Source organism: Aptenodytes patagonicus, chromosome 2 (assembly GCF_965638725.1).
Source record: "Aptenodytes patagonicus chromosome 2, bAptPat1.pri.cur, whole genome shotgun sequence".
Classification (NCBI taxonomy): Eukaryota; Metazoa; Chordata; class Aves; order Sphenisciformes; family Spheniscidae; genus Aptenodytes; species Aptenodytes patagonicus.
The window spans coordinates 84,510,126-84,536,035 of record NC_134950.1 but is presented as its reverse complement, the minus strand read 5'-3'; the positions used below and the strand labels follow the sequence as shown (position 1 = coordinate 84,536,035).

The window sequence follows — 25,910 nt, the reverse complement described above, 5'->3', positions numbered from 1 at the left end:
TCTTGAATAAAAGTTATTGCTGGAATTATAAGCATAAATTACATATTTACAACAGATTCCGTTAGAAAAATACATCCGAAAGTTAAGGGCAGTGTGAATGGGAATCAAGGTTGCTACATATGCATAGTTGCTGCTGTTTTAAATGCTTAGGATATCTAAGTAAACAATGCAAGGCTTAAGATATGGTGTGGGACCTGCATTCAGGAACCTTTACTGGTTTTTGCCATTTTTTTGTCTGTTTGATTGGATATTTTCCCAATAGCGTGACCTTCTAGCCTAAAATTGATGAAATTTATTTAGCGAGGAAAGATTTGTGAGTTTTACAAATACAAATTTTTGTCTTATCGTCTTATGTCCAAAATCTATTCTGCTTGTATTTCTTAATATGAAAACTTGTTAATGAATCATAGTGTACTGCTTTTATACCTCTTGTCTATGATTCCTTAGTTCATGCTTATTTGGCAATGTAAGTAGCCTGCCCTGGGCACCAAATACTGTCATAACCTCCAGACTTCTCTACCAATCACGCTGTGTAAACTGTGGAGTGCCACTGTAGTTTTTTTCCACAACTGAAATTTGTTAAAGAAAAAAAGTTGGCTTTATTGAATTAATTTTGAACTTCCTTTTAATGCTTCTTGGTTTTGAATGTTCGTCAGTTTGCATTGAAGTCTTCAGTGCTTCATCCAAATGACTGCCAGTCATGCTAACCTCTTTCTTAATTTGTTCAACTGGGGAGACAGCTTTTCAATCTATTGCATGTACATTTTTTTGAATTTTTGTCCCATATGTAGATTCAAATGTAGATTCAATACCAATACTTGGCATTCAGACTGAAGACTCTTTCTTATTGCTTCAGCAATGTGCAAAGGACAGCCCCTGCCTCCTTTCATGCCAATAGTGCAACAGTGAAAGAACAATTTGACCTCAGTTCTTTTGAAGTACTTGTCTGAGTCAGAGCACTCACTTTGCATTGTGAGTTTTGCCTGCATGACTCTTCTCCCATAGGGTTCTTTGTTTTTTGTTGTAATTTATTTCAACTTTCCTTTTTATTTTCTTTATTTCTGCATTTCTTTTTCCTGATACTTTTGTTTACATTTCAGTGAAGCTGATGGAGAATGAGTATTCCAGTTTTAGCCACATGCTGTTTCCTTTCCCCTTATGATTTTTTTCCCCCTATATTTTTGCATATTTTTCTGGCACTGTCTTCCCTCCGTGGCAGTATTAAACTTCGCCATTTCTGTGACAAGCGTATTCCCAGTACAGGAATACACCACATTGATACCCACACAAACTGTATTATTGGATGGAGGCCATTTCCTGAGCTAAGGCTCATTTTTTCTGGTCTTTTATGCCCAAACAACAGATATAATTAAAAAAATAATTCCTTAGTAGTTTCAGAAAGTCATGAACCTTACCATCAAGATGAAACACTTGCTAGCTTCATGTGTGTTTAGCTACTCTGCTAAGACTGGAAGAAGATTATTCCAAGCACTACAAGGATCTTGTAAAAGGCAAATTCCATAAAATCGACATCCAGGAAACTGTATCTGGAGAAAATGAGAGTAAACTTCAGTACGCCTTCTCTTCTTTCATGCTAAGGAAGCTCCCTCTGCTCACTGGGCAAGAACAGACAGACAGAGTGTACTTCTTAATGGAATGCTTTATGTATCTCTCATTGCTATTATCTGCGCAATCTGCGATTTACAATCTACTATAACTTGTGGTTACTCCCAGCACATTGTGTTCCTCCTTGGATGACTAAATTCTGCATCTCAATTTCAGGGCTGCTGTTTCATAGGAGGAAAGCAATATGACATTTTACTTGAAGGAATCGGCATAACAGCTGATGTGAGCTCACTGGCTCACATCAGAATAACACGAATAGAATATAGGAGTCTTACACTCACAGCCTTTTCCTGCACTTGAAACACTATCCTCCACATCCACATAACCTCCTTCTTTAGTGACCGCAAGAATCATCGGAAGCTCCAATCATTCAATGTCACTTTCCAAAAAGGACACTTTGCCTGTATTTAAATGTACAATGATGACTTAAAATCCTCCTGAGACTTAATAAAGAGGGTCACTTCCTCCTCAGGCAGCATTTACAGAGTATTGCATATCATCTCATTGCTTTCTGGATGCTTGCACCAAATAGTAATTTGATTGATTACTGATGCCTTCTGATATCTGTCAAACTTAAGGGAAAGATCTTCATATCATCCACTACTCAGTGTAAGGAGAGGGACCATCAGATGCATCTTGGGGATTTCAAAATCCTCTACTTCAGCCTGCTCTTTCCTTCCTAAAGCTTTGGGTAAAAGATCTAGAAAATATGTGACATTGCTGGTTATTCAAGGGAAATGTGTCTACTTCAGAGCTTCTCCACTGAGAGTTGATATGCTTACCACGTACTTGAATGTGTTTAGAAATTTGTGGAAAATCTGCTGTGCATTCACTGGGAAGAGTTTATGGCTGTGGGGATTTTAGAAACTTATCTTTCCTCTGGGCCTCACTGGTACAATTGCTGTGAACCTAGCCACAGCAATTAGGACCTACAAGATCTAAGGACTTCAGTCTTCTAGCCTAGACTATTTCAGAAGAGAAAGTTTCAGTAGTTCAGAATTACTCTCAGGTGACTTGGTGTTTATCATGTGACACAAGTGAATCTTTGTCTTCATTGTACAACTCTCATGCATCAGGTCCTCATGATAATCTCCAAAAGGTTCCTTTCTTCCTTCTTTGGGTGCAGAGGTACAGGCTTCAAGTCTCTTTACTTAAAAATCACCTAGCATTTCCACAGTGCTATGTCCTCTGACCCTGAATTAGCATATCTGAAGTGTGAGTAAGAAGCCATGTCTTTGTCCTGGTGTCACTCTCTCCTTCTTCTTCATCTTTCCCTAACTTTGCTGATGAATTGGCCAGGTTATCTAAGTACTGAACCATTGTTGCCTCTGACATGTGAATCCCTAAGGATGTGACCCTTGGTTATGACATTAAATTTGTGACTATTTTTCTACTCCCCTCAGTAACTATGCTGACTACTCCTTTCCCAGTACTGTGACAGAAGTCAGGAAGATTCTTGGGATAGAGACATGCTTCAGCAGGAGTTACGCTGTCTTTCTTTTTCTTTTGGTAATGAAGACCTAATTCCATTCACTTTAGGGGGATCATAGAATCACAGAATCATAGACTGGTTTGGGTTGGAAGGGACCTTAAAGATCATCTAGTTCCAAGCCCCCTGCAATGGGCAGGGACACTTTCCACTAGACCAGGTTGCTCAAAGTCCCATCCAACCTGGCGTTGAACACTTCCAGGGATGGGGCATCCACAACTTCTCTGGGCAAGCTGTTTCAGTGTCTCACCACCCTCACAGTAAAGAATTTCTTCCTTATATCTAATCTAAATCTACCCTCTGTCAGTTTTAAACCGTTAAACCTCATCCTATCGCTACACTCCCTGATAAAGGGTCCCTCCCCATCTTTCCTGTAGGCCCCCTTAAGGGAGAAGAGGGTTTTGCAGAGTATGTTTTATGATATGAAAAAAAAATACTTTAGAAAGTTAAATAACTTTATTTACAGACTCAAATTCATGTGGGAATTTACATTGCTCCAAAGGGGTGATTAATTTGCATCTCTCATGTTTATTTTCATTAATAAAGCAAAGCACTTTCTGAAAATTTCTGTATGTGCTGGAAGGCTGCAATCCTACTGCTTAGTCTGCCTGTGGCGCTCAGCATCTCTGCAGGATGTTGTGGGTCCAAAGTAGCAGCTGCTTAGCTGTTATATCTAGTCTTTTGTTGTCTAGAGACAACAAAATGTGACTGTGTTTATAGACATAAACTTGAAAAGTGACAATTTGCAGAAGAGTAAGTGGTTCTTTGATAAGCGTGTTTTCCATAGGGACAGCATGTACTTACCTTTCATTCTCTTAGGTGCTTCTTATATTTGAGAGAAACTGGGGGTATGTTTATTTTTATATCTGTATTTGTACTGCAAGAGATGGCACATGGGTTACGTGTAAATCATATAAGCACCATTAAGCCAAGAATAATTTATAGTTTAGGGACTTTCAAACACAACGATATGAATGGGTATTACAGTTTTTGACATTATAACCATTGCTTCTTGCAGTACTAAGAATGCTGATGCACAATATAACAAGTCAGAAAGCTGGGTATTTTCAGTGTTCAAAAGCATCAGCTATGTTGTGCAATTTAATGTAATTGCTCCAAGGGATTTCAGACATATTCACAATATGGTTAGAGAGAAATATAGAGTTTCTGGTGTAGTGTATACTATAAAGGCAACTATTTTCTTTTTTTACAGATAGAGCTATCATATTTGACGATACTTAGTATCTAAATTGCCACTTTCTGTAATTAAGCACTACATCTTATACGTTTTCAGATCTTAAAAATGGAGTCTCATAAATAACTGGGTGATCAAAACCATGGCTACCCCAAACTATTAGAAAAAATGTGATTACTGATTCAAACAACAGTACCAACTAGTTTGTAGTTGTGATTATGTAGCAGTACCTGAAAAAACTCAGGCAACTGACTTTTTAAATCTTGCTGTTTATAAGATTTTTTAAATTAATAACTTAATAATTAAAATAATTATTATTAAAAATTGTAGAAAGCATACATTATATTAATACTTATAAATGTATGGTGTGTCTTTTTCTATCAAGTTTTAATTATCATACATGATATGTAATATATAAAACAATTATAATAAATAAGTTAATTCTTCCATTAGGCCAAATTTTCAAGCAGTATGTTATTTACCATATTCATTTGCACAGTCTAAAATTTTATAATTATGACTAAGTTGTCTTCAAGTGAAGATTTATTGCTAATTTAATTGATTACAAAATCAATCTAATTGATTTGCTAATCTAATAAATTACATTCTAATTGACTTTTAGAGCAGGCTCTGCCAGATTTTGTACAAGCCAGAACCCAGGATTGACATCTTCATGATTACATGCTAGTAGATAATACTTGGTATTCTTATCATCCTGCCTTTTAACCTTTGCCCAAGATATACATAATCTTGCTTAGGGATTAGACAAAGCAACAGCCTTACCTCTGATACGTTTCTTTAGTCTTTTTGTTGCCCTCAAAATCTGAAGTTTCCTTTGTTTTGTATCTTACAAAGAAGCACATGAAATCAGGATTGTCTCTTCCCTCATGTTCTGTGTCTTCCAGATGTTCACATGAAAATTCTGATCCCATTCTGTGAATTAGTTTTTGTTCAGGGCCAAAAAGGCCAAAGGACAATATTTGTACTCAAATACAAATCGAGGTTGTACCTGGTGAGGTTGTATCCTTCACTGCTGAAACACATCATTGCCATATAGCAATAGGAAGAAGGTTGGACAGTGAAGGTGCTTCTTTGTGCCTAGCCAAGGGTACAGAGTTGTTTTGTGCCAGAACTATTGTGAAATCCCTGATTCTCAGCTATAAATAATGTTGCCAGATGCAGGAGAATCCAGTGACAACAGACGGTGATGCACTACTTGATTTCATGTCTTTGGATTCATGGACTGCCTAGAAACAGATAGTAGAAAGCAGTAAATACTGTGTACTTTAAACAAAATGTTTGTAATTGATGCTTTACAACTTCTTAACTGTGCTTATCCAATTGAATTTGTTTGTACATCCACATTCTTTGGCTCCATCATCTAACCATCATTTTGTGTTGTGCCTGGATTGGAAAAACACATTAATACTTAGCATTTTCTACCCTTTGTACAGTACTTAAATGCCTTAGAAGAGTCCTCTTTCAGTCTTGTTTCAGTAAACTGGGAACTTTGAACTCTAAAATTCCAATGATATGGCATTTCTTCCACCTTCACATCATTTGTATGGTTCTTTTCCAGGAAAGGCCTTTCCACGACCTCTTTTTCAGGATCCAGAACCCACTGAAATAGGCCAGTGTCAAAAATAGGTCCTGATGCTTTGTACCATGCTAAAATCATCTCCTTACTCATCCCTACGGAGGTGATATGAATAGAGGAATCAATTTCATTTGCTTTCTGTTTGGTTCAGTGAACATCAATGTATTGTATGGGAACTGGAAGTGTTCCAATAAATTACTTTGAAGGAGTTCTACTATTGAATATCCTGAACACCATGTAAATTTCAGTTATTAAAATAGTATCTTTAGAGGTGGAAGTTTAAAACCTTGCTTTAACTCAGCTGAACAATGGGTTTGAGTCAAGGTCTCTCACAAGGGAATGCACCAACCATTAGGGTGTAGAATATTCTCAAATAAACCCTCTGTGTTTCCTCTTGTATGGGTTGTGAAAAATATTTAATTATCCATAGAGTCAAAAAGACAGAGAAGGAGTAGCCAGCACTTTCAGCAAGTCCAGCTAGCAGAGGAAACATGAGTTTCAGTAGATGAGCTGGAATTAATACTTGAATACTTTCAATGAGATAGACAAGAAGACCTCAAGAACAGATGATCCCTCTATATACTGACTGGTGGCCAGGGCATTTTTGTGGAAGAGGCTTGTTCTGTCCCTCCATGCTGAGCAATTTTTTACACATCTTTGGTGAGTGCATTAATATCATAATGAGCTACACGATCTTAGCCTCATGCTCAGCATTTTTTCAGTTAAAAGTATTCAACAGTTTTAGCTAGAATTTACAAACAGTTTCTTTTCCAGGAGAGAAGGAAAAAGCAACTCCAGAACCCTTTTTGATACCGTCTGTTTGTGTCCAGAGAAGTACAGAGTTGTATAGGCAAAACATAGTTAACCCTCCTAAGCGACTAGACGGCATGAAAATTGTTAACACCTCCTTCACACAACTGGCTTATAAGCTTGCTGAAACTTACTTCCTCTCAGTAATTGGAATAAATGTTAAAATTAGAATAAATGTTAGTAATTAGAATAAATGTTTTTTTCTCACCTATCCATAACATGACAGTCTATGCTTGAGCTGTTTTCAGTTTAATTTTGCAGATCATCTTTGAGTTACAGAGAATGCAACAACCATGGCAGGCTTTCATTTCCTCCATTCATTCATATTTAATTTTCAGGTAATGCTATCAAGAGCACAGCTAGGTTGCAATGAAACTCAGTATTTCCAGTAAAGCTGCAACAGAAATTGAACAGTTCCTGCTTTACAGTAGGAATAGTATTTATTCACGTAGAGTAGTAATTTTCATTCACTGACTTTTACCAAATATACACATGTCCATGGAATGTTCAAAATACTGGTGAACTAAGCCACTAAGCTAAACTTAACTGGCTAGAGTCTCGTATGAGTTAAAAGCCGACTTGAGAATAATTCACTTTAACCTTACATATTTCTCACAGATACATCTCTACAACACACCATAACTTTTAAGTATTTTGTGATACATATTTTGGGCAGAATGTGATCCTGGTAGATTGACAGGCAATTCTTAATGAAAAGCGGAAATCAAGAATCAAAAAAATACTATTTGGTACAAATAGGACATTTAGCAGGTTTCATATTTTGGTTTCATATGCTTTTAGGTGTTGAGAATACTATATTAGTTACTGTGGAATGATTCCTGGTTCAAGTATGCTCATTATTAAAGGGCCAGCCTTTCTTTTGAGACTGGATAAAATTGCGATCCTTATTTTAATAGACAGGAGGATTAACAGCCTGGATTAATATCCTTATTTTAATCAACAGGTTTGGATGTTTCCAGAAACTCTGAATGCCTCAAAGTGGAGAGGGAGTTCACCTCCATGTACCGTTAAAACTAAATACCCACTTTCTGTCTCTAAGAGAGTGAAAATGGTCACAAAATCTTGCAGTCTTGCCTCATTCCTTTTATGTTTTGGCCAGCAGCAAGAGATAACTACTAATAATTTTTCAGCTCTGCTTGTGGTCTCAGATCTTGATTCTAACATCATTAAAAAAAATCATAAGATGAAATGTTAAACTGTTCTGCTGAACAGTGAACGTGCAATAAATAATAAGATTTTGAAAAATGAATGTAATAGAATTTGAAGAGTTTGTACATTGCTCAGGATGTCCAGACTTCTGGGCACTCAGAAATCCAAGATGTGTCTACTGTAGGTGTAGATGTTCTACTCAGTTGTGTACACGCAGTAAGCCAACACTTCCAGGAGCTATCAGCTAAATTGCTTATGTGGTGCATGGATGGACGGTATCTCCACAGTAAACGTTATGCTTTCAGAATGTCCCAAGTAAAATATTGGTACAGCTTTCCAAGCAGACTGAGAAGTTACATACAAGCCAAACTATCTGTATTCATGAGCTCTCTGATACATGAAAAGATAATGGGCGTTATGACTACAGGCACTCTATGTGTTAATAATTTATCAAAATAGGTAAGCATTAATGGTGAGCTGCAATTTTTGTGGCATTGATTCTTTTTGAAAAAAAGACATAGAAATAGAAGTCTGTAGCCAAAAATGACATTTCAATTGTTTGTGTGTGTATGTGTACTCAAAACTATGCATTGTCTATCCAGGCTGGTAAGTTAGCAATATCACTGCATATTAGATCATGTAGTCAATGTGTGCTTTCTGCAAAACATGTTAGAAAACTTAATTATCTAATTATCTAGACTACTAACAAGATAAAGTAAGGAACAGGCATTTCAAAAATGGTTTGTTAGACCTAAATCATTGTGCTCTTTTGCTTCTGTAAGAGTTTTATTCATACATACACAGATTGCAAATCCTACTATGCATAATGAATGACGGTAGGAAAGAACTTCTTGTCAGAACTGTCTGATTCTAGCAATCAGAGCAATTAGAGCAATCTAACAAAAGCTTTTTGAAGTCATATAATTGATATGTCTTCAGGTTAATCATATTATGTTATAATAGGTCATTGCCAGCGATTTTTAGTTACTTTTATATAAAATACGCATTCCAGAATGACTAGAGGGAATGAGAGGCTTCAGTCAGCAGTGTCTATAATAAAGCTGTGTTTCTGAGAGAACAGAGCGGGGTAACCCCCAACAGCTCTTTGGTTTAAGGAATTGTGGTGGATTACAAACTGGGACAGTTGAAGCAGGTACGCATTTGGGGAGCCATAAGGAAATTTCAGATGTTCTTTATTAAGGATATAGGAAAACCTGTAGTTTCATTGCAGACATTTTTCATGTAATGTATTCTACGTACAAGCACAGCCTCAGTCAGTACTTTTTAGATCAATTTACTGCCATGCATTTTACAATAATCAATGGGCTTTTACAAGGCACCATTAAAAAAAAATGCAAGTTACTATCACTTTATCTCAAAGATGACGGATCTTTGAATATTATATCCATCTTTATGTTAGTAAGGACATGGATATAACTGTATTAACTTTATTCTTTAACAGTTAATCCATCAAAGCAATATGTTTCTTTCAACTTCTGGAAGTCTCAACCTCAAAAAATAAGGAATTATGCAGTATTTCTGCTTGACAGAGCCCTTAGAAGAAAAGCTGAGCAATGTTTCTGGGGTCAGCATTAGAACTATAGCATACCATTCATGTACTAGACTCCCAAATGATTCATGAAAGGAAAACCAGTGGTAAATAAAAGATTAAAAGAGCCAAACATAATGAAGTGTCAGTAGAATTAAAAGTGTAGGAAGTTTGCAAGAGACAGACAGTATTACATTAAAATCAGGAGCATGAATTATATTTTGCTTATGAAGGCACCATTTTCAAAGGAAGATTTCATCATAGTATATTAAAGTAAAATGTGTTTTTTTCATGGGCAACAGGGATGGCATGGTAAATCATAACACTACAGATATGATGGGAAGGAATATGAAATGGGATCCTGTTTCACAGATATTTAAATGAGATTTAATCTGTCTTTGAAAAATTGCTCACATTATTATAGCTGTCTAGACACAAAATATTTAAAATTTTCTTGCAACTTCTAGTTTTTAAGCAAAAATGGTAATCTTTCTCATTTTTTAGGGTCATGTACTTTACAGAAGCTGACACCAAAAGGCTGTATAGGTCTTTTCTAACTTGGCAAAATACTTAGCTAAAAGAACTGTTACTGATTATGGAATGTATAGTCAGCAACTGACAAAAACAAATTAGGAAGTCATAATATATTTTATAATAATGAGCAATTAAGAGTTGTGAGACAAGTTATGTGAAGAAAATGAGAAACTTCTATGGAAATAATGGATTTAAATTATGACACACTAATAATGAGAACATTCAATTTGGAATGTTAAATAATTCAGTCTGTTAAATTCTAAATGCAATTTCTCAACACTAACTATCACTGAATTATTCTTACTGCATTATTTTTGTGACCTCTTTATTGTAAGCTGTTAATTTGACATTAAAAGGTGAAGTGATTATAACAACATACAATAAGGCATATAATAGGGCATACAATAAGGTAAATGATGGTGATAAATCAAAAAAAGTTTAACTGGCTTTTGGTACTATAAAAAGAATCTTAGTCTTAGAAAAGGAGTCTTCTGTTCCTGGGTGTCTGTCAGAGTCTATACTCACACATATTAGCTATGCTGTAAGACTTCAGGTAGAAGAAAACAGTGTGACCACAACTCCAGTTCCTCTTCACAAGCCTTGTTATGAAGTGCAATGCCACCAAACAATACAGTCCTATGTAGTTCCTCTCGTTGCCTAATGGCTAATACTGTCCATGGCTAAGTAAAGGACTGAACCTTCCAAACTTATTTACATGTGAATAATGTCATAACTACGGAATACCTTCTTCATTATGTGAAAAATACGTCTGTCTCAGTAAGATCTGTTTGCTTTTTATAATTTGTACCCAAACTCAAAACTTAAGGGAAAAAAAATCAAGACACTCATTTCCCAAGAGGCAATCTTGGGTTGCTCTGAATCAAAACTGATTGGAGGGGGGCAAGGAGGAGGAAATTTCAGTTGGGCTAAGTTAGCCATCAGGAACATCCACAGTCTTCTTGCCATTAGTGCTAAGGTGGGACATACACAGAAACCAAGGTCCCCAAACTGATCACATGTTAGAGCTTAATACTAATCCATCCCACCCTATGACTCTTACGGTGTTGGATTCTTATGGCAGACTGCCTAGCACTAGGAGGCAAGTTAGCAGTTTCGCATAAAACTGTCTGGGCGTCTTGAATGCCTTCCATCTTATGCATACAGTCCTTCCTCCTCTATCTACTGTGGGGTCTCATCAATTAGCTTAACTTACAGATTACACTAATAGGGAGGTAACTTTCCTAAAATGTTTAAATTGCTTGGTTATTGCTGACCTTCATATTGAGGAAGGTGGAGGACTATAGTTTCTTTTGTAGAAGAAAGACAGTGAATACCACAAAGGCCAAAGTAGATGAGTAATAGAAGAAAACATCCAACCCCCTTTTGGGGTTCTTGGTTGTTTTGTTTTGTTGTTCTTTGTTTTGTTTTGTTTTGTAACTGTTCTTTGATTTTTAAAGGCAAAGGAGTTAGGAACTACAACCTGTGGAACGCTTGAGCATTTTCTCAGTAATTGGAGTGGCTCCCCTTCCTGGCTCATAGCATGCTAATATGCTGAATCTTTGGAATTACTGAATTTATTGAGGTTGAGAGATTCAATCGCTTGCATTCTTGACAGACAATTCATCTGATCAGGAGAATAGCAAAATAACTAGAATACGTTCTTGAGAAGATGCTAGGAAGAGGTGAGGATCGTATCTATCGTTCTTAGGACTTTTCAAGGCCAAGCTTTTCTAGAAAGAAAAAGTTTGGGTAAGCCAACATGAGATGGAAAAAGATGGTACAAGTGGTTGATTCTGGTTGGGAGTGGGAGATAGGAATAGAAATTGGTTGTCAGACAACACCAGAATAAGGGATGGGCTTTATAGCTAGACTGCATGCTACATTACTTATCCCAAATGTTTGGACTACTTTTCCTTCTATTCAGTGCTATCTTTGCAGAATAATTATGAGTAATCTAAGTTTAAAAAAAAAAAGAAAATCAAAATAAGCTGAAGTGAGTTTATGAACTTCTGCATTGCTGAAATTGCACTGTGAAATGTCTGCTGTTTATTTCAGTGACATAACAGTTTTTTCCATTTATTGCCAGCTTCTTCCATGAATTTGACAGTTTAATATTTTGTGACAGTTAAAGCTTTACTTCATGTAAATGTACTTTGATTTCAAGCACATTCCGAACAAATCTATTACAGGTCTGTCTCACACTGATAATGAAAGAAGCTAGAAAGAGATACATAACGAAGAGCATTTTTGACAGTTTTCTGCCAAGTCACACTATGTGGCTTCAGCTGAGAAATGAGAAATAATTTTGTTGAACACATCCCTATAGAGTCTAAAGAGAGTTCTATGAATTTCAGTCCTGACATTTAAATCCTGTATACAACTAATATCCGAGTCATGAGAAGCTCACACCGTTCTGTCATGCATCACTTGTTAATGACCTTCCTTGCCCTTATGTCGTGGTTTAACTGAAACCAGGACACCTTATAAAAAAAATTTCTGACAAAGGAAATGAGTATCCATAGTTGCTTTACCATAAAAAGGTATTATTTAATATGAATAGCCCCATTCCAAACCCTGAAGTTCAATGAAATAGCTAGTATGAGTTTAATAAGTTCATTATAAAAGGATAGTATTTCAAGATAGACAATTTACAAATTGTTATACAGCTGTCTTTTGTACTATTATATTCAGAAGGCTGCAACAAGAGAAGGCATGCAGCACCAGATGTGCAAATTAGGCAACAGTTAATGGAAAAAGCTGAAAGAGATGAAAGGGGCAAAGGACTTCATTGCTCACCCAGGCTCTTCACAGTGGTACCTGACGGGAGGAAGAGAGCTTAAGATGGAACAAAAGAGGATCAACCTGGATATAACAAAAACATTTTTTAAAAAAAAACATTTTTCAACCTGAGGAAAGTGGAACAGGTTGCCCAGAGAGGCTGAACAGTCTCCATGCTTGGAGGTTTTCAAGGTGTTACTGAATAAAGCCCTGAGCAACCTTGTCCGATCTCATCACTGACCCTGTTTTGAGCAGGAAGTTAACTAGAGACGTCCCACAGCCCCTTGCCACCTGAATTATTCTAGCATCCTACGATCATACAGTACTGGGTACCCAACTGCTGGTAAAAAGAGAAAGCTTTCATAAAGTAACAGTAAAAAGGAAAAATTATTGCCAGATGGGAAACGAGGTAATAGAGCCCTTACTTCAGTAGCTCTTTCTCCACTTATTCCCTATTGCAACCATATAAGGGGACAGGTATGTTCAAAGTTAGGAACGGGAAAGATGGCAGTCTACAAAGTCTGCGTACTAGCTCTTGAATAGCTGATGGGGCTAGAGTGGGGAGTCTGCCAAGCTAATTTAGACAATTACGGCCAAGAAAGACTATTTATGTCAAGGGTAATCTAGAATGCTTTTTTCCTTATGCTGTGTTTTGCTTTTGTGACTCTTTGTTTTAACAAAATTTTATTTCTATTCTTATCTTGACAGAATTCAATAAGCATACTCTTTTATATTTAAATCTTGTCACACTATAAATCTGAGTCACCTCACATACAGAGGATACAGCCTTCCTTGGAAAGGTGGATGTAATTGAGGTGCAGTGAAAAGAAATGTTCATGCTGCCTATATTCAGGGCTCCTCCTGAGTCTTCAGGTTGCTTCCATACTAGGCTGCAGGTCTCTCTTTGTAATGTAACACTGGTTGACCCAACTCCCTTGGTATGTCTGGAGATAACCTGGAACTTCTTTGATGATCAGCAGGAAAGTGGAAAATGGCTTCAGACTTGAGCGGGGCGGGATGGAAAGGAAAGTTGTCCCTTTTAACTTGTCACACTAACATAAAACATAGTTAAGATTGTCTTCCCAACATTTTTTTTATTCTCTTCATTAGCCTACAAATATGAAAGGCTGAGTTGCATTCCTAAGACTAAATCTTTTTTTGTGTATGTATTCAAAACAGAAATAAAACTATTAACTCTTCTGAAGTTCACAGCTAGATGGTGATGATAGTGACGCTGGAGGGGATGGGGAAGCAACTATTAGTTTCACTTTAGCTAAAAGTGAAATAGGTAAAAAAATTTATATAAAATGTCAGTATCGAGGATATTAGTAAAGATCTATGAAGATATGTATAAATATTAAAATAATTTCTGATTTCAGGAAAAAAGTGGAGTTGAATGTACAATCACAGAAAATAACATTTTTATCTTATACAACTTTGTTTCTCTTTTAGTGGCAAAGCATTACTATAACACTGGTTGAGAAAGTGCAGATGGTTGCTGTAATCCTAGGATCTCTGTTCTTAGTAGCAAGTGTGACTTGGCTTCTATGGTCAGCCTTCAGCCCTTATGCAGTATGGCAAAGAAAGGACATCCTTTTTCAAATCTGCTATGGAATGTATGGTTTTATGGATCTAGTATGCATAGGTAAGCTCAAAATCTTTAAACAGCACAGACTGTGGTTTAAGACTGTGACTATATCTATTTTTCTAATTGGTCACTCTAATTGATTATTGTGGTTTAACCCAGCAGGCAGCTAAACACCACACAGCCGTTTGCTCACTCCCCCCCACTCCCAGTGGGGTGGGGGAGAGAATCAGAAAAAAAATAAAATTCATGGGTTGAGATAAAGACAGTTTAATAGGACAGAAAAGGAAGGGAAAAGAATAATAATAATGATAAAAGAATATACAAAACAAGTGATGCACAATGCAATTGCTCGCCACACGCCAACCAATGCCTAGCCAGTTCCCGAGCAGCGGTCACCACCCCCCGGCCAACTCCCTCCAGTTTATATACTGAGCATGACTTCACACGGTATGGAATGTCCCTTTGGCCAGTTTGGGTCAGCTGTCCTGGCTGTGCCCCCTCCCGGCTTCTTGTGCACCTCCAGCCTTCTCAGTCGGTAGAGCATGGGGAGCTGAAAAGTCCTTGACTAGTGTAAGCACTGCTTAGCATCAACTAAAGCATCGGTGTGTTACCAACATTGTTCTCATCCTAAATCCAAAACACAGCACTGTACCGGCTACTAGGAAGGAAATTAACTCTATCCCTGCCAAAACCAGGACACTGATCACTCCGGTTCTTTGCAGATTTATTCTCAGCTGGTACCTTTGGCAAATACTTCTTTTTACAGTGTTACAAATACTGCAAAGAGAAAAGAACCAAAGAAACTTTACTCTCAGATTCATCAAAGCATGGCCCCAAGATCTTAGTGGTGAGAACAGGATCAGTTTCAATTTCTTGAAAAAACAGACCACTAGCAAAGTTCAGGAAGTTAAACAGATGAAAATAACAAAGACATTATTAAAATAATTAGTAAAATTACGTGCTGTCGAGTCTTCTACTGATGCCACTTTGCATTAGATTGTACCATCATGAAGCGCAGAAGAAGCCCTTGAGGTTGTCATCAAACTACATATCCAAAATTAAGTTGCACAGACTTATATAGGTCACTGTGCTAGTAATAGAAAAGAACAGAGAAGACACACGAGTTTTTTGTACATCATAAACAGTTACAAAGCACTCTAATAGTGCTAACTTACTATACTATTAAAAAGTCTCAAGTCATTTAACTCTAGCTGAACTCTTATAAAATAAAGTGCAATTTACTGCAAAGAAATTTTAATCAGTTTTGAAATTTCTGAAAATATACTGGACCCAGAAATATTAAATAGAAATCCCTTTGGTATTTGATAAAACAACCTTGAATTGATTGTTAGAATAGCTGTGATTATTTGCACAGAAAATTTAATAATTGCAGCAAACATTAAACCACATTCTTAGAATTACAATTCCAAGAAAATCCAGACGTCAAATGCTATCTGATGTTTGCTTTGAGATTTCTGAGTGATAAATGTTGGTGTTATCCCAATCTCATATATGGGAATTCAGAAGGACTGTGCTGAGTTCTGCTCAATAAGGTGCAAAGAAACAGGTGTTTGCTCCAACCATAAAGCCATATCATCTTTTATTGAAACCATCCCATTACTGTAAGAGTATTTATATTTCAGCTGGATCAGCAGTTCTGTTTATTTTGTAATTTTTTCTAAGAGAAGCCCACTCTGGAATATTTTAGAACACAGGCTTTCTTCTGTGAACCCAAATCTTCACAGACACAAAATGAACAGAATCTAGATCTCGAATACTCTGGACAAGTGCTCAGCTTTTAAAGGAAAAACAGGGCTCAGCTACATGTCCTCTTACATGCTGATTCCCGAATACCACTTTTTCCGGCTTAACACTTAATATTGAGATTTTTGCTTTTGTTTAAAAAAAACACTAAGTGAAGACAAAATGTGCTTCAGGCATTCTAAACTTTTCATTTATATGGAATTCTGTTTTTTCACAAAGATTACAATTGTAAAAAATGTATTTTGGTATGCATCAACTAGTTGGAATGACCAGTTATTTCAAACTATTTCCATTTCTTTCCATTTGTTTGAAGATAAAACACCTAAGCCAAATTAATCTCAAAATCAATTGAGAACATCTGTGGGTGATCAGAAATATTAGTGTATTTATCTGTAGAAGTAAACTATTGTAAGGCGAGCCTTCAATAGATTGGTACATGCAGTTATGTAGCTGCCTTTCAAGCCAGCCAGGCTCAGGCCACCTCTGGACTGGAAACTACTGAACTACGATGTACCTCACATGGCTATGGAGCTTCTAGCCTAGCTGGCACCATGCAGGAGCAAAGTAGACGTGCAGCTTTCTTCACCCACCAGACAAACTGACTTGCCTGTTATTACATAAATGCATATTTTATGGTCCAATCATAAATAATACATGGAAATTTTTATGTAAAACTGACTATAATTAAACATATTTGGACACTGTTTTGTAATTACGAAGTTTGGTGCAGATATGACTTAACAGTTTACTAAACTATATCTGGAAATTCAGAAAGCTGTATAAAGGAAGTTTGGTAACTGTAGAATTCTGATGATCCAGATTCATTCGGCCCATTTATTCTGCATATAATTTCAAGTAATCTGCATTCTGTAAGCTTGTAAGACCAGGAGTTCTTGTAACTCTTAAAAATATTTATTAATATATTCAACTTTATTCAATTTTATCTTTTTCTTTCATCATAAAGGGAGGGATTTTAGACTGATAGGTTTAATTTAAAACATTCAAATAAAGTTCTCTAATAGATGGATGTAGTTATTACTCATGAATGATTTAAAAAAAACCCAACACTGTCCATTACGCTGATGACTTCCCAAAGGCATTAACATATGATTTTACCATTGCATATTATATGTACTCTCTTATATCACAAAGCTTGTAATGCTTACAGCCAGCCACAGTTCTCACTTAGTATTTCCTCTCCGCTCATTTGTGTTTAGTCATCCATGGCATTCTCTTAGTTTTCAACAGGATTTACAGTGAGTGAATACCTGTACTCCCACTGGAATCTCTCTTAATTTCAGTGAAGAATCTATGCAGACATGTGGGTTTTCCTGTGCAGCACATATTTCAAGACAAGTGCTTGAGTTGCTGGTGGTATGACCAAGACTTATTCCAACTGCCTTCAGTTATGCCTCCCTATAGCTTTGCATAAACAATATGAATATTTTTGGTCATTTGTGAAGTGTAAATATCTGTGCTCTTTGAAATGTTTTGTTGTCATCATTTTTAAAGCAGTTTTACCAAAGGTAATGACATAATGACATATTTATATGACATCTTTGAAAACTTGCACATATTAATTGGTTTTCCCAATGAGTGATTTATATACCATAGGTAGCACACCACCCACTTTCTTATCAAGTAAATGACATGTAACTTGTATTTTAATTCTTGGTCTTGATTATCTTTTCACCAAAAGAAATATCCCAAAGATTACAGATCACCAATATAATATGTTCTGTTCATTCCAGTGCACATATTTTATTGGTATCCATTGCTTTTCTTGTTCCACTCTAAATTTTTCTAGAATTCTAATTTCTTCCTAACAGGATCATCTTTTTTACTTATCAGTGTTAATTTCAATCCTACAAGTCGCTAGTTTGTACATTTCTGCATCTAAGCTGGGCGTAAAGCTGTTCTCTCTGAAACTTGCTGATGGTAGAAGTTTTCCTAAGGCAAACCTTGAGCATTTTAATCAAGTAGAACTACTGCCTATGAAACCCAGAGCTACTGCAGTGATAGTGCTAAGATCAGACCATCTACGTAGGGATTACCAAAGGGAATGAGTTCATGAGTTAATATGAAAGGAAAGAATTAATAAAACCCTTATTTAGCCACTGAAGGACAGTACAGCAAGTCTTTGCCATTCTGCTTTGTAGACCGAGCAATTATTTCTCATAACAGTGAGGTCATATAATTTTATATATTTTCACTGGAATATAATCATAACTACTAGTCCTAACTGGTTCTAACATGAACAAAACCTCTCACAAATAATAACAGCTCACTTACAATCCCAGAACAACAGTGCAGCTCCTTTAGAGCGTGAAAAGCAACTGTAACATTGCACCGGGAACATGAGTGGTGCCAGTACTATGGCAAGGGAGTAAGAGATGGGAGCCAATGTGAGGTGTGAATAGCCCTCTGAAAGCCTCTTCTTCCCCACCAAGGAACTTGAAGCCTAGCAACATTCATGTAACTCCCTTAGTTGTAAAAATGTACAGGCTGAAGTTATTTATAATGAATGCATCTAGCTGCACTTAATATTTCTCTACTCAGAAAGTCAGTCTTTCACTAATTCTAAATAGTTTAGAGAGACTTTTATTGCTATGTTTAGAGTGGACATGTTTCACTTTAATGCTTTAAGCACTTTATTGCATTTTTTTGTATCTGTGGACCCTAGAATAGGATTAAGAGATGAGATTTTGTCCAGTGGTAAAGTCTGTTTCTGAAAAGGGTCTTTTATTCCCAGGTAAAAGTTTGTGATGTTTCTGGGAGGACCATTCCTAAATGATTACAAGTGAGATTAGTGTGATAAATAAGACAACATTGGAACCTACTACCACATCTGAACTAAGAGGAGTTGCCTTCTTGTAAAGACATTCAGTATGAAAAATTTCAAGTGTTCTTGTGACTCAGGGTAAGAAATCCTCTGGATAGAGTGAAAGAATCTCATAGTACTCGGCAATAAAAGAAAAGAAAATTATGATCTCCCCATAATCCTATTTTCTGGATTCCACTACAATTGCTACATCTTACAAATGAATCCTGAAGGTAAAGTCTTCTTAGAGCCTTTAGGACATTTTGCCAGGTCCATCATCCCAAAACTCTGTTCCTTGTAGATATTAATTGGACAGAATGTCAGAACAGCTAACAGTAGTGAATTCTAACACTTCCTCTTGGGATCATCTGGGTCAAACAAGTAATTTTTTTTTTCCCTAGGACTGTGCAACTATGTCCTCTGTGCTGTTGAAACCACAGTATTTGCAACAAGTCAATATTATTCATGGATTTATCCTTGTTTTCTCTCTCATATACTCATTCATTGCTGTGGAAGTCTTAATAAAAAGAAGATTCTTTGCCATTTTCTTACAGCTTCACTTTAGTGACTAACTACTTATATTTTGAGCATCAGAACTTTTTTTGAACTGGAAGATCTCCAGCATTTAAACCTTACCTGGGTTTTCCCTTGTTTGTGGTCTTGGAACTGTTGGTGCTGAGAACTTTTTCCCCCCAGCCCCTGGAAAATATCTTTCAAAGAGACAAAAGATCTCTTGGAATTCTTTTGCCTCTTCTACATAGTTTTTTTTTAATCTGTAGTTTTATCAGATGGGAATTAAAGCTTTTTATGGGAGGAATTATGAAAGTACTCCTTTGCCCCTTCAGCATTGCCAAATGTGACTTTATTTCAAGGCTTGCAATATTTGATCCTTTGTTCCTTAGCTCTTTTAGAGCATATGTGAATAACAGCTTTCATTTTTAAAGAAAACTTCTCTTCCTTGCCATTGTTGAGAAAACTTTGAAAACATAATTTCAGTAAATCCTGAAAGCTCAAAAACAGTAAAAAAGACCTCCTTAAAAGCAGAAGTCCTATGACTTTTTCTGTCATAATTTTGGGAGGATACTTTTGACTGTTTAAATGTACTACATGTACCTCAATGATCCTTTCTCAACTGCTTCCTTCTCTATTCTGAAATATGTTGCTCAGGTTCCAGTGGAGAGCAGGCAGGTATCAAAAATGTTTACATTGGATTAAATAGGTTCTCTCAATTTTGCTTCTTCACAGTCTTGAAGGAAATTGGGCCAAAGAATACTATGATCCAGTGACAGGTAGAAGGAAAATTAGGCTCATCTCCCTTATCATTCTAGATGAAATCCAACAGAAAAAAAAAAGGGGGGGGGGGATCTTAGTCACAGCAATAAAACCATGGCTTATTTGGTTTGTAAATTTTGTAGGTCATCAAACACATTTATCCTTTTTAAGTCAATATAACCAGTCTTGAAGGTGCATTTATGTATTAACATGGCTGCTAAATTTTTAGGACAGGTTGCTTTATATATATCTGAGAAGATGAAGTTAGACATCTTGCAATCAAGAAAATTTTCCACTAAAATGCTATGCTGATACAAAATACATTTAGAATACTTAACATCTAATTAAGTTTATAATGTGTTAGTTTTGCTGTATCGGATGCTTCAATGAATTCTAGGCAACTTGAAAGCCTTACAGAGATGCTACATTTGCTATCATGTCCTTCTGAAAGCAATCTTTGTGTTTCTCCATCTTTCAGTGTAATCATCTTCAAAAATGTGTTAGAGTAGGCATTGCTATCTGCAAATCATTGCACTTGAATCTGAGGTTTGCTGTTCATATAAATGTTTTTATCATTCTTTCTGCTTGTGTCATCTTTCTTTGAATGTCTCCCTTCTGGTATCAGTTAACCCCGCTAAGAGACCTCAGACACCTAAATTTCGTTGTGTAGGAACAGGTGATATACAATCTCTTGGGGTAAAGGACTATAGCCTGTGACACCGCAGATCATATTATAGATGTGGCCATGTATAGGAAAAATTTAGGCAAGAAACACACTGGACAAAAAATTTATAAATGTGTTTGGCTAGGCAGATTGCTCTCCTCCCAAAGCAGGGAGTCAGAGGAAACATGTGACATTGCTCAGAACCACGTAGGTTACCAGGCTGGTGGAGGAACAGAGGAAAAACCTGATAAGAAGGCTGAAGCCCCATGTGTCTCCCCAGTAAATCCATATTTGAAATACTTACACATAAAGACTGTGTGTATAAATACATCTACATATATATACACATACGAAAAATGAAGAGTTTCATTTAAGTAAATAAATTGCTTGCATGCATACAATAAGCATAAATATTAGCTACGTGGAAGCTCATAAGCAGATTGGTCTGTTGAGGACTCCAGATACTCTGTATTTTCCTTGAAGGACCTTTTAAAAGATTTCCTCGGTCTCAGCAAAAAAGATGTTTCTCAACTTTTGTCTACTGAATTTTGAAGAGAAAGAAGAAAACCTATCGTCCTTGCCATGCTCATCATAGTTAATAACAACATTTAATTTCTTCTTGCTCTACTGAAGCAAGACAGGAAAGCCATTATACTTACAGCTTTTTCAGGTTTTCATAAATCTTCCGTGCTCCCAAGTTGAACTAAGAATGTGAAAACGGTTAAATTTGTTTGTATCTGTACTGAATTCTACAAAACACTCTTAAACAAGTTTAAGACCATCCTGTTCATTACAGAAGGTCTAACTTACTTAAAGATCTTCTTAAACCAGTACAAATCTCAGCAAATAGTACTTACCACAAACAAGGATAACACTAGCATAAACAGTCAATTTACAAATCTACCAGTAAGGTTCTTTTATATTGGTTTACTTAAACCTAAATACTTTATTTAGTTAGGCATGCTCAGATTATTCCAGTATTGGTTATACTGAGCTTTCATTCAGAACAATTTTATTTCCTCTACATGTTCCCGCCTCCCAAACTTAAACACGTGAATAACCAGATGTATTGCATATGTACAATTATTTAATTATCAGAGTTACAAGTAATTTGATAGGCTCTGGCAATTGCCAGATTCATTACAACGTGTTACATCTGTATTTGCTCTCAAAATGGTATCCAGTGACATTTTGTACAAACTTAATTTTTTTTCCTTAATTTCAGGACTGATAGTACATGAAGGTGCATCTGTTTATCGAGTGTTTAAGCGCTGGAGGGCTGTGAATCTGCACTGGGATGTGTTAAACTACGATAAAGCCACAGACATAGAAGAGAGCAATCAAGGAGAACCCTCAGCAGGAAGGACATTGTGGTTACCGCTGACTGCATTTAGAAACAGAAGCCTAGTTCATCCAACACAGTTAACCTCACCAAGATTTCAGTGTGGCTATGTATTGTTACATCTGTTCAACCGCATGAGACCTCAGGAAGATTCATCAGAAGATAACGGCTCTGGGGAAGTAGTGATGAGAGTGACCTCAGTGTAAAGATTATGCTCACTGTGCTACACGGATAAGGATAATGTGCCCTGATGTTACAGGACTTTGGAATGTAGTTACAATGAATGGTGAAACCATTAACACTTGAAAAAATATATATACTTTTTTTTTAAATTTAATGCTTTTTATACGATCAGCTAAAACACAAATACATTTTTCTGGAAAAAAAAAAAGGCTCTTGCTTTTATATAGTCTGCTTTATTAGATCTTTTGTCAATTTGTACCTGAGGTGTATACAATTTAGTTTGACTCTTAGGTCTTTGAATGATGAGGAAACTAATTTTTAAGTAAAAAAAATATTTACATGTATTTTCTTAAACTCTGGCTTTAATCCACTACTGTTATTTTTCCCACTTTCATGAGGATTAAACTGAACAACCTTCTTCCAAAGAGAAAAAGAATCTTGACACAAGTCAAGTATTCTTCCTTTTCTGTCTTTATTTTGTTGTTGTTTGTAGCTCAGTTCAGGTGTATGAAAGTAAGTAAAGGATATATTGTCCCTTGCCTTTAAGCCAAAGTCCAATGGGTGTTCTACAAAACATAAGGGAAAATGCCAACTCTTCTTTTAGCTCTCCCACATGGACGTGCAAGATGTCAGACACAAGTATGACACAGGCGGGGGAAGTCTTGCACTTCCTCTCGAGTCTCTAAGATCTGCAGAGTGCTGGTGCTGTGCCTGTGCACAGAAATGACATTACCTTCCGAGCAGCGGTGCTGAATTTAGCGGCCTGAGAACTTCTAATACCATTCTAACTATAGGACATTGACATCCCATATTTTTTTAAAAAAAGAAGAAATGCATATTACAGCTTCTGGGGTAATAATAAATCCTAATGGAAACTGAAATAGAAATAATGCAGAGCCTTAATTTTGCCAAGTAATGAATCATCATGTTAAAAATGAGCCAATGTTCATCTTTATCATGATACCTAATCAATGCTGTGAAGTTTGCTTCTGTTTTTGTCTCATGGCAAAAATTCTAATATCATTTAATCAAATGAAAATGGAAATAATTTCCAAATTAATAATTAAGTCTGTTGAAGAGCAAGATGAAAAAGTAGGGCTGAAATGACTCTGAGAGCTCTAGCTTACTTAAAACAGTTTGTGGTGGGTTGACCTTGGCTGGCTGTCAGATCCCCACCGAGGTGCTCTCTCCCCCTCCTCAGCAGGACAGGGGGAGAAAATAAGATGAAAAAGCTTGTGGGTCGAAATAAAGACAAGGGCATCATTTACCAATTACCGTCACGAGCAAGAAACAGACAATACAGGGAAAATTAATTTAATTTATTGCCAACTTAATAGAGTTGGATGGTGAGAAATAAAGACAAATCCTAAAACACCTTCTTTCCACCCACCCCCTTTCTTCCCAGGCTCAGCTTCACCCCTTCACTCCCAGCTCCTCTACCTCCTCCCCACAAGCAGCGCAGGGGGATGGGGAAGAGGGGCTGCGGTCAGCCCATAACAGCTCCTCTCTGTCGCTCCTTCCTCCTCACGCTTTTCCCTGCTCCAGCCTGGGGCCTTCCCACGGGCTGCAGTCCTTCAGGATAAACCTGCTCCAGCATGGGCTCTCCATGGGCCACAGTTCCTTCAGGGCGTGTCCACCTGCTGTGGTGTGAGGCTCTCCAAGGGCTGCAGTGTGGATATCTGCTCCAGCGTGGTCCTCTCCATGGGCTGCAGGAGATACCTGCTCCACCGTGGCCTCTCCAGGGGCTACAGAGAAATACTGCTCCACCAGGATCTCTCCAGGGTCACAGGGGAATCTCTGCTTGGGACCAGCTGTGTCTGGCATGGGGCAGTCCCAGCCTCTCCTCAGAGAGGCCATCCCTGCAGCTCCCACCCCCACCTCCCCCACCTGGACACCTGCACCCAGTGCACAGTTAAACATTTTTCTGTTTCAAAGTAAGTTGTAACCAATGGCTGCAAAATTTTAGAGTTATTTTGTGCAGTAGCTGGAGTGCTGTGGCTGGAAAATTCCTTCTCAGGGATCAACAGGATGATGCTGGAATCAGTGCATGCCTTCCCTTCATAAGAAGCTCACGTGCCAAGACCAGACACAGGAGGCTTCTGCAACTACACTTGGAAGGGAGATAGAAATAATTTAAGCATTGGAACTAAAAGCTCCTTATATATTCATAAACATTTAGCCAATGAACTTTACACAGGGCCCAGCATTCTGCGTTATACTCTCACAAGCTCAAATTTACGCTTACTAAATCTACAGATGACTTACTGCTCTTTAAACAATTCATGCGAAAAGCAGTACATAAACCATGAACAACAAAATGCTATCTCAAAAGAAGCCAATTTATCTCTTGCATGGCAAATTACCAACATACGATTGGCAATCTCATTGAGAAACTATGAGAATTTACTTCCAGATTAGCTTTAAACAATTTCCCAAAGGAGGAATTTGTGGAGAAACAGAAGATGAGAGAAACTATGGCTGGGGAAACCTGCTATATCACTGGGAATTTCTTGTTCTTAATTACTAGTTAAATAAAGCCCACCTTCCCAGAAGGACCACAATTCCACATGACCAAATTGGAACTGGAGTTAGTATCTCAAAAGCATTTGTAATACAAGGAGACTAAGGTGTTCTGTGACCAATATACTTAAAAGGTTGTCTCACACCTTTTAGGTACTTGTGATCTCTGGGATTTAAAGAATATTTCAGTGGTCTTTTTACAGGATCCTAAAGACAAGATTGAGAACTATATGTAAACATTTTGTTGTAAAGAAATCTTTTTCATTCACATCCAAACAAATAGGGTGCTGGAAAAAAATGACGCACCAGAAAAGATCAATAGAGGTAATGTAAAAGAGGACAAGGTTTCTGTGTACAAATATTTGAAAGACACCTGGGTCTAGAACACTTAACAGATTCTGAGGGAAAAAAAGGTCCAGTTAAGAGTAATGAAAATTAGTAGAGAATTGTTTAGGGAAAATACCAGAAAAGTCTTTTTAATAGTAGGATTTGTCATCATTAATCATTTCTATGGCACAATAATTTTGCATATGTCTGCGTTTATGTATTTCTATGTACCTAAAGCAAGATCAGGAAATGGTAAACAGTGACAGGATTAGTCACAACAGGGTGCAGTTGTGGAAAAAAAAATCAAATTAAATCTATGGCTGTATTGTGCTGCGGAATGTTTTCAGTAGCAAGAGTGCCCAGTGCAGGATATGAATATTTCTTCGTTGACCTTGTATTTGTATTTGTGCAGTACTGCAGTGCTGTGATCACCTACATGCAAGACAGATGAATTCAAATCAGAACAGGTGCAGAGAGGGGATATTAGGATGAAAAAGGAGTAGGGACTCTATTTCACATGAGGAAATTTGAAGAGCTTGTTCTGCTTAACAAAATTTGAGAGTGAATGTTATTGTTCTCAGTTAATACGTCGCAGAATAAAACTTGTTTATTTAGTTAGTTAGTTATTATTTTATTTATTTTAGGCAAAGAACAAGTCTAAGAAGCAAAAGAACTCAAGGA

At 36.9% G+C, this 25,910-nt stretch overlaps 1 protein-coding gene across 1 annotated transcript in view; it reads left to right on the top strand.

The window, feature by feature from the left end:
* The window catches only part of MARCHF11 (membrane associated ring-CH-type finger 11), a 32,068-nt gene extending 9,287 nt beyond the window's left edge, over positions 1 to 22,781 (top strand). Inside the window, exons 3-4 of the mRNA XM_076332252.1 lie at positions 14,201 to 14,393; positions 22,083 to 22,781. Of these exons, the coding sequence (XP_076188367.1) occupies positions 14,201 to 14,393; positions 22,083 to 22,405 (516 nt within the window). The 3' untranslated portion in view covers positions 22,406 to 22,781. The remainder of the gene's footprint in view (positions 1 to 14,200; positions 14,394 to 22,082) is intronic.
* The last annotated feature ends 3,129 nt before the right edge of the window (positions 22,782 to 25,910 follow it).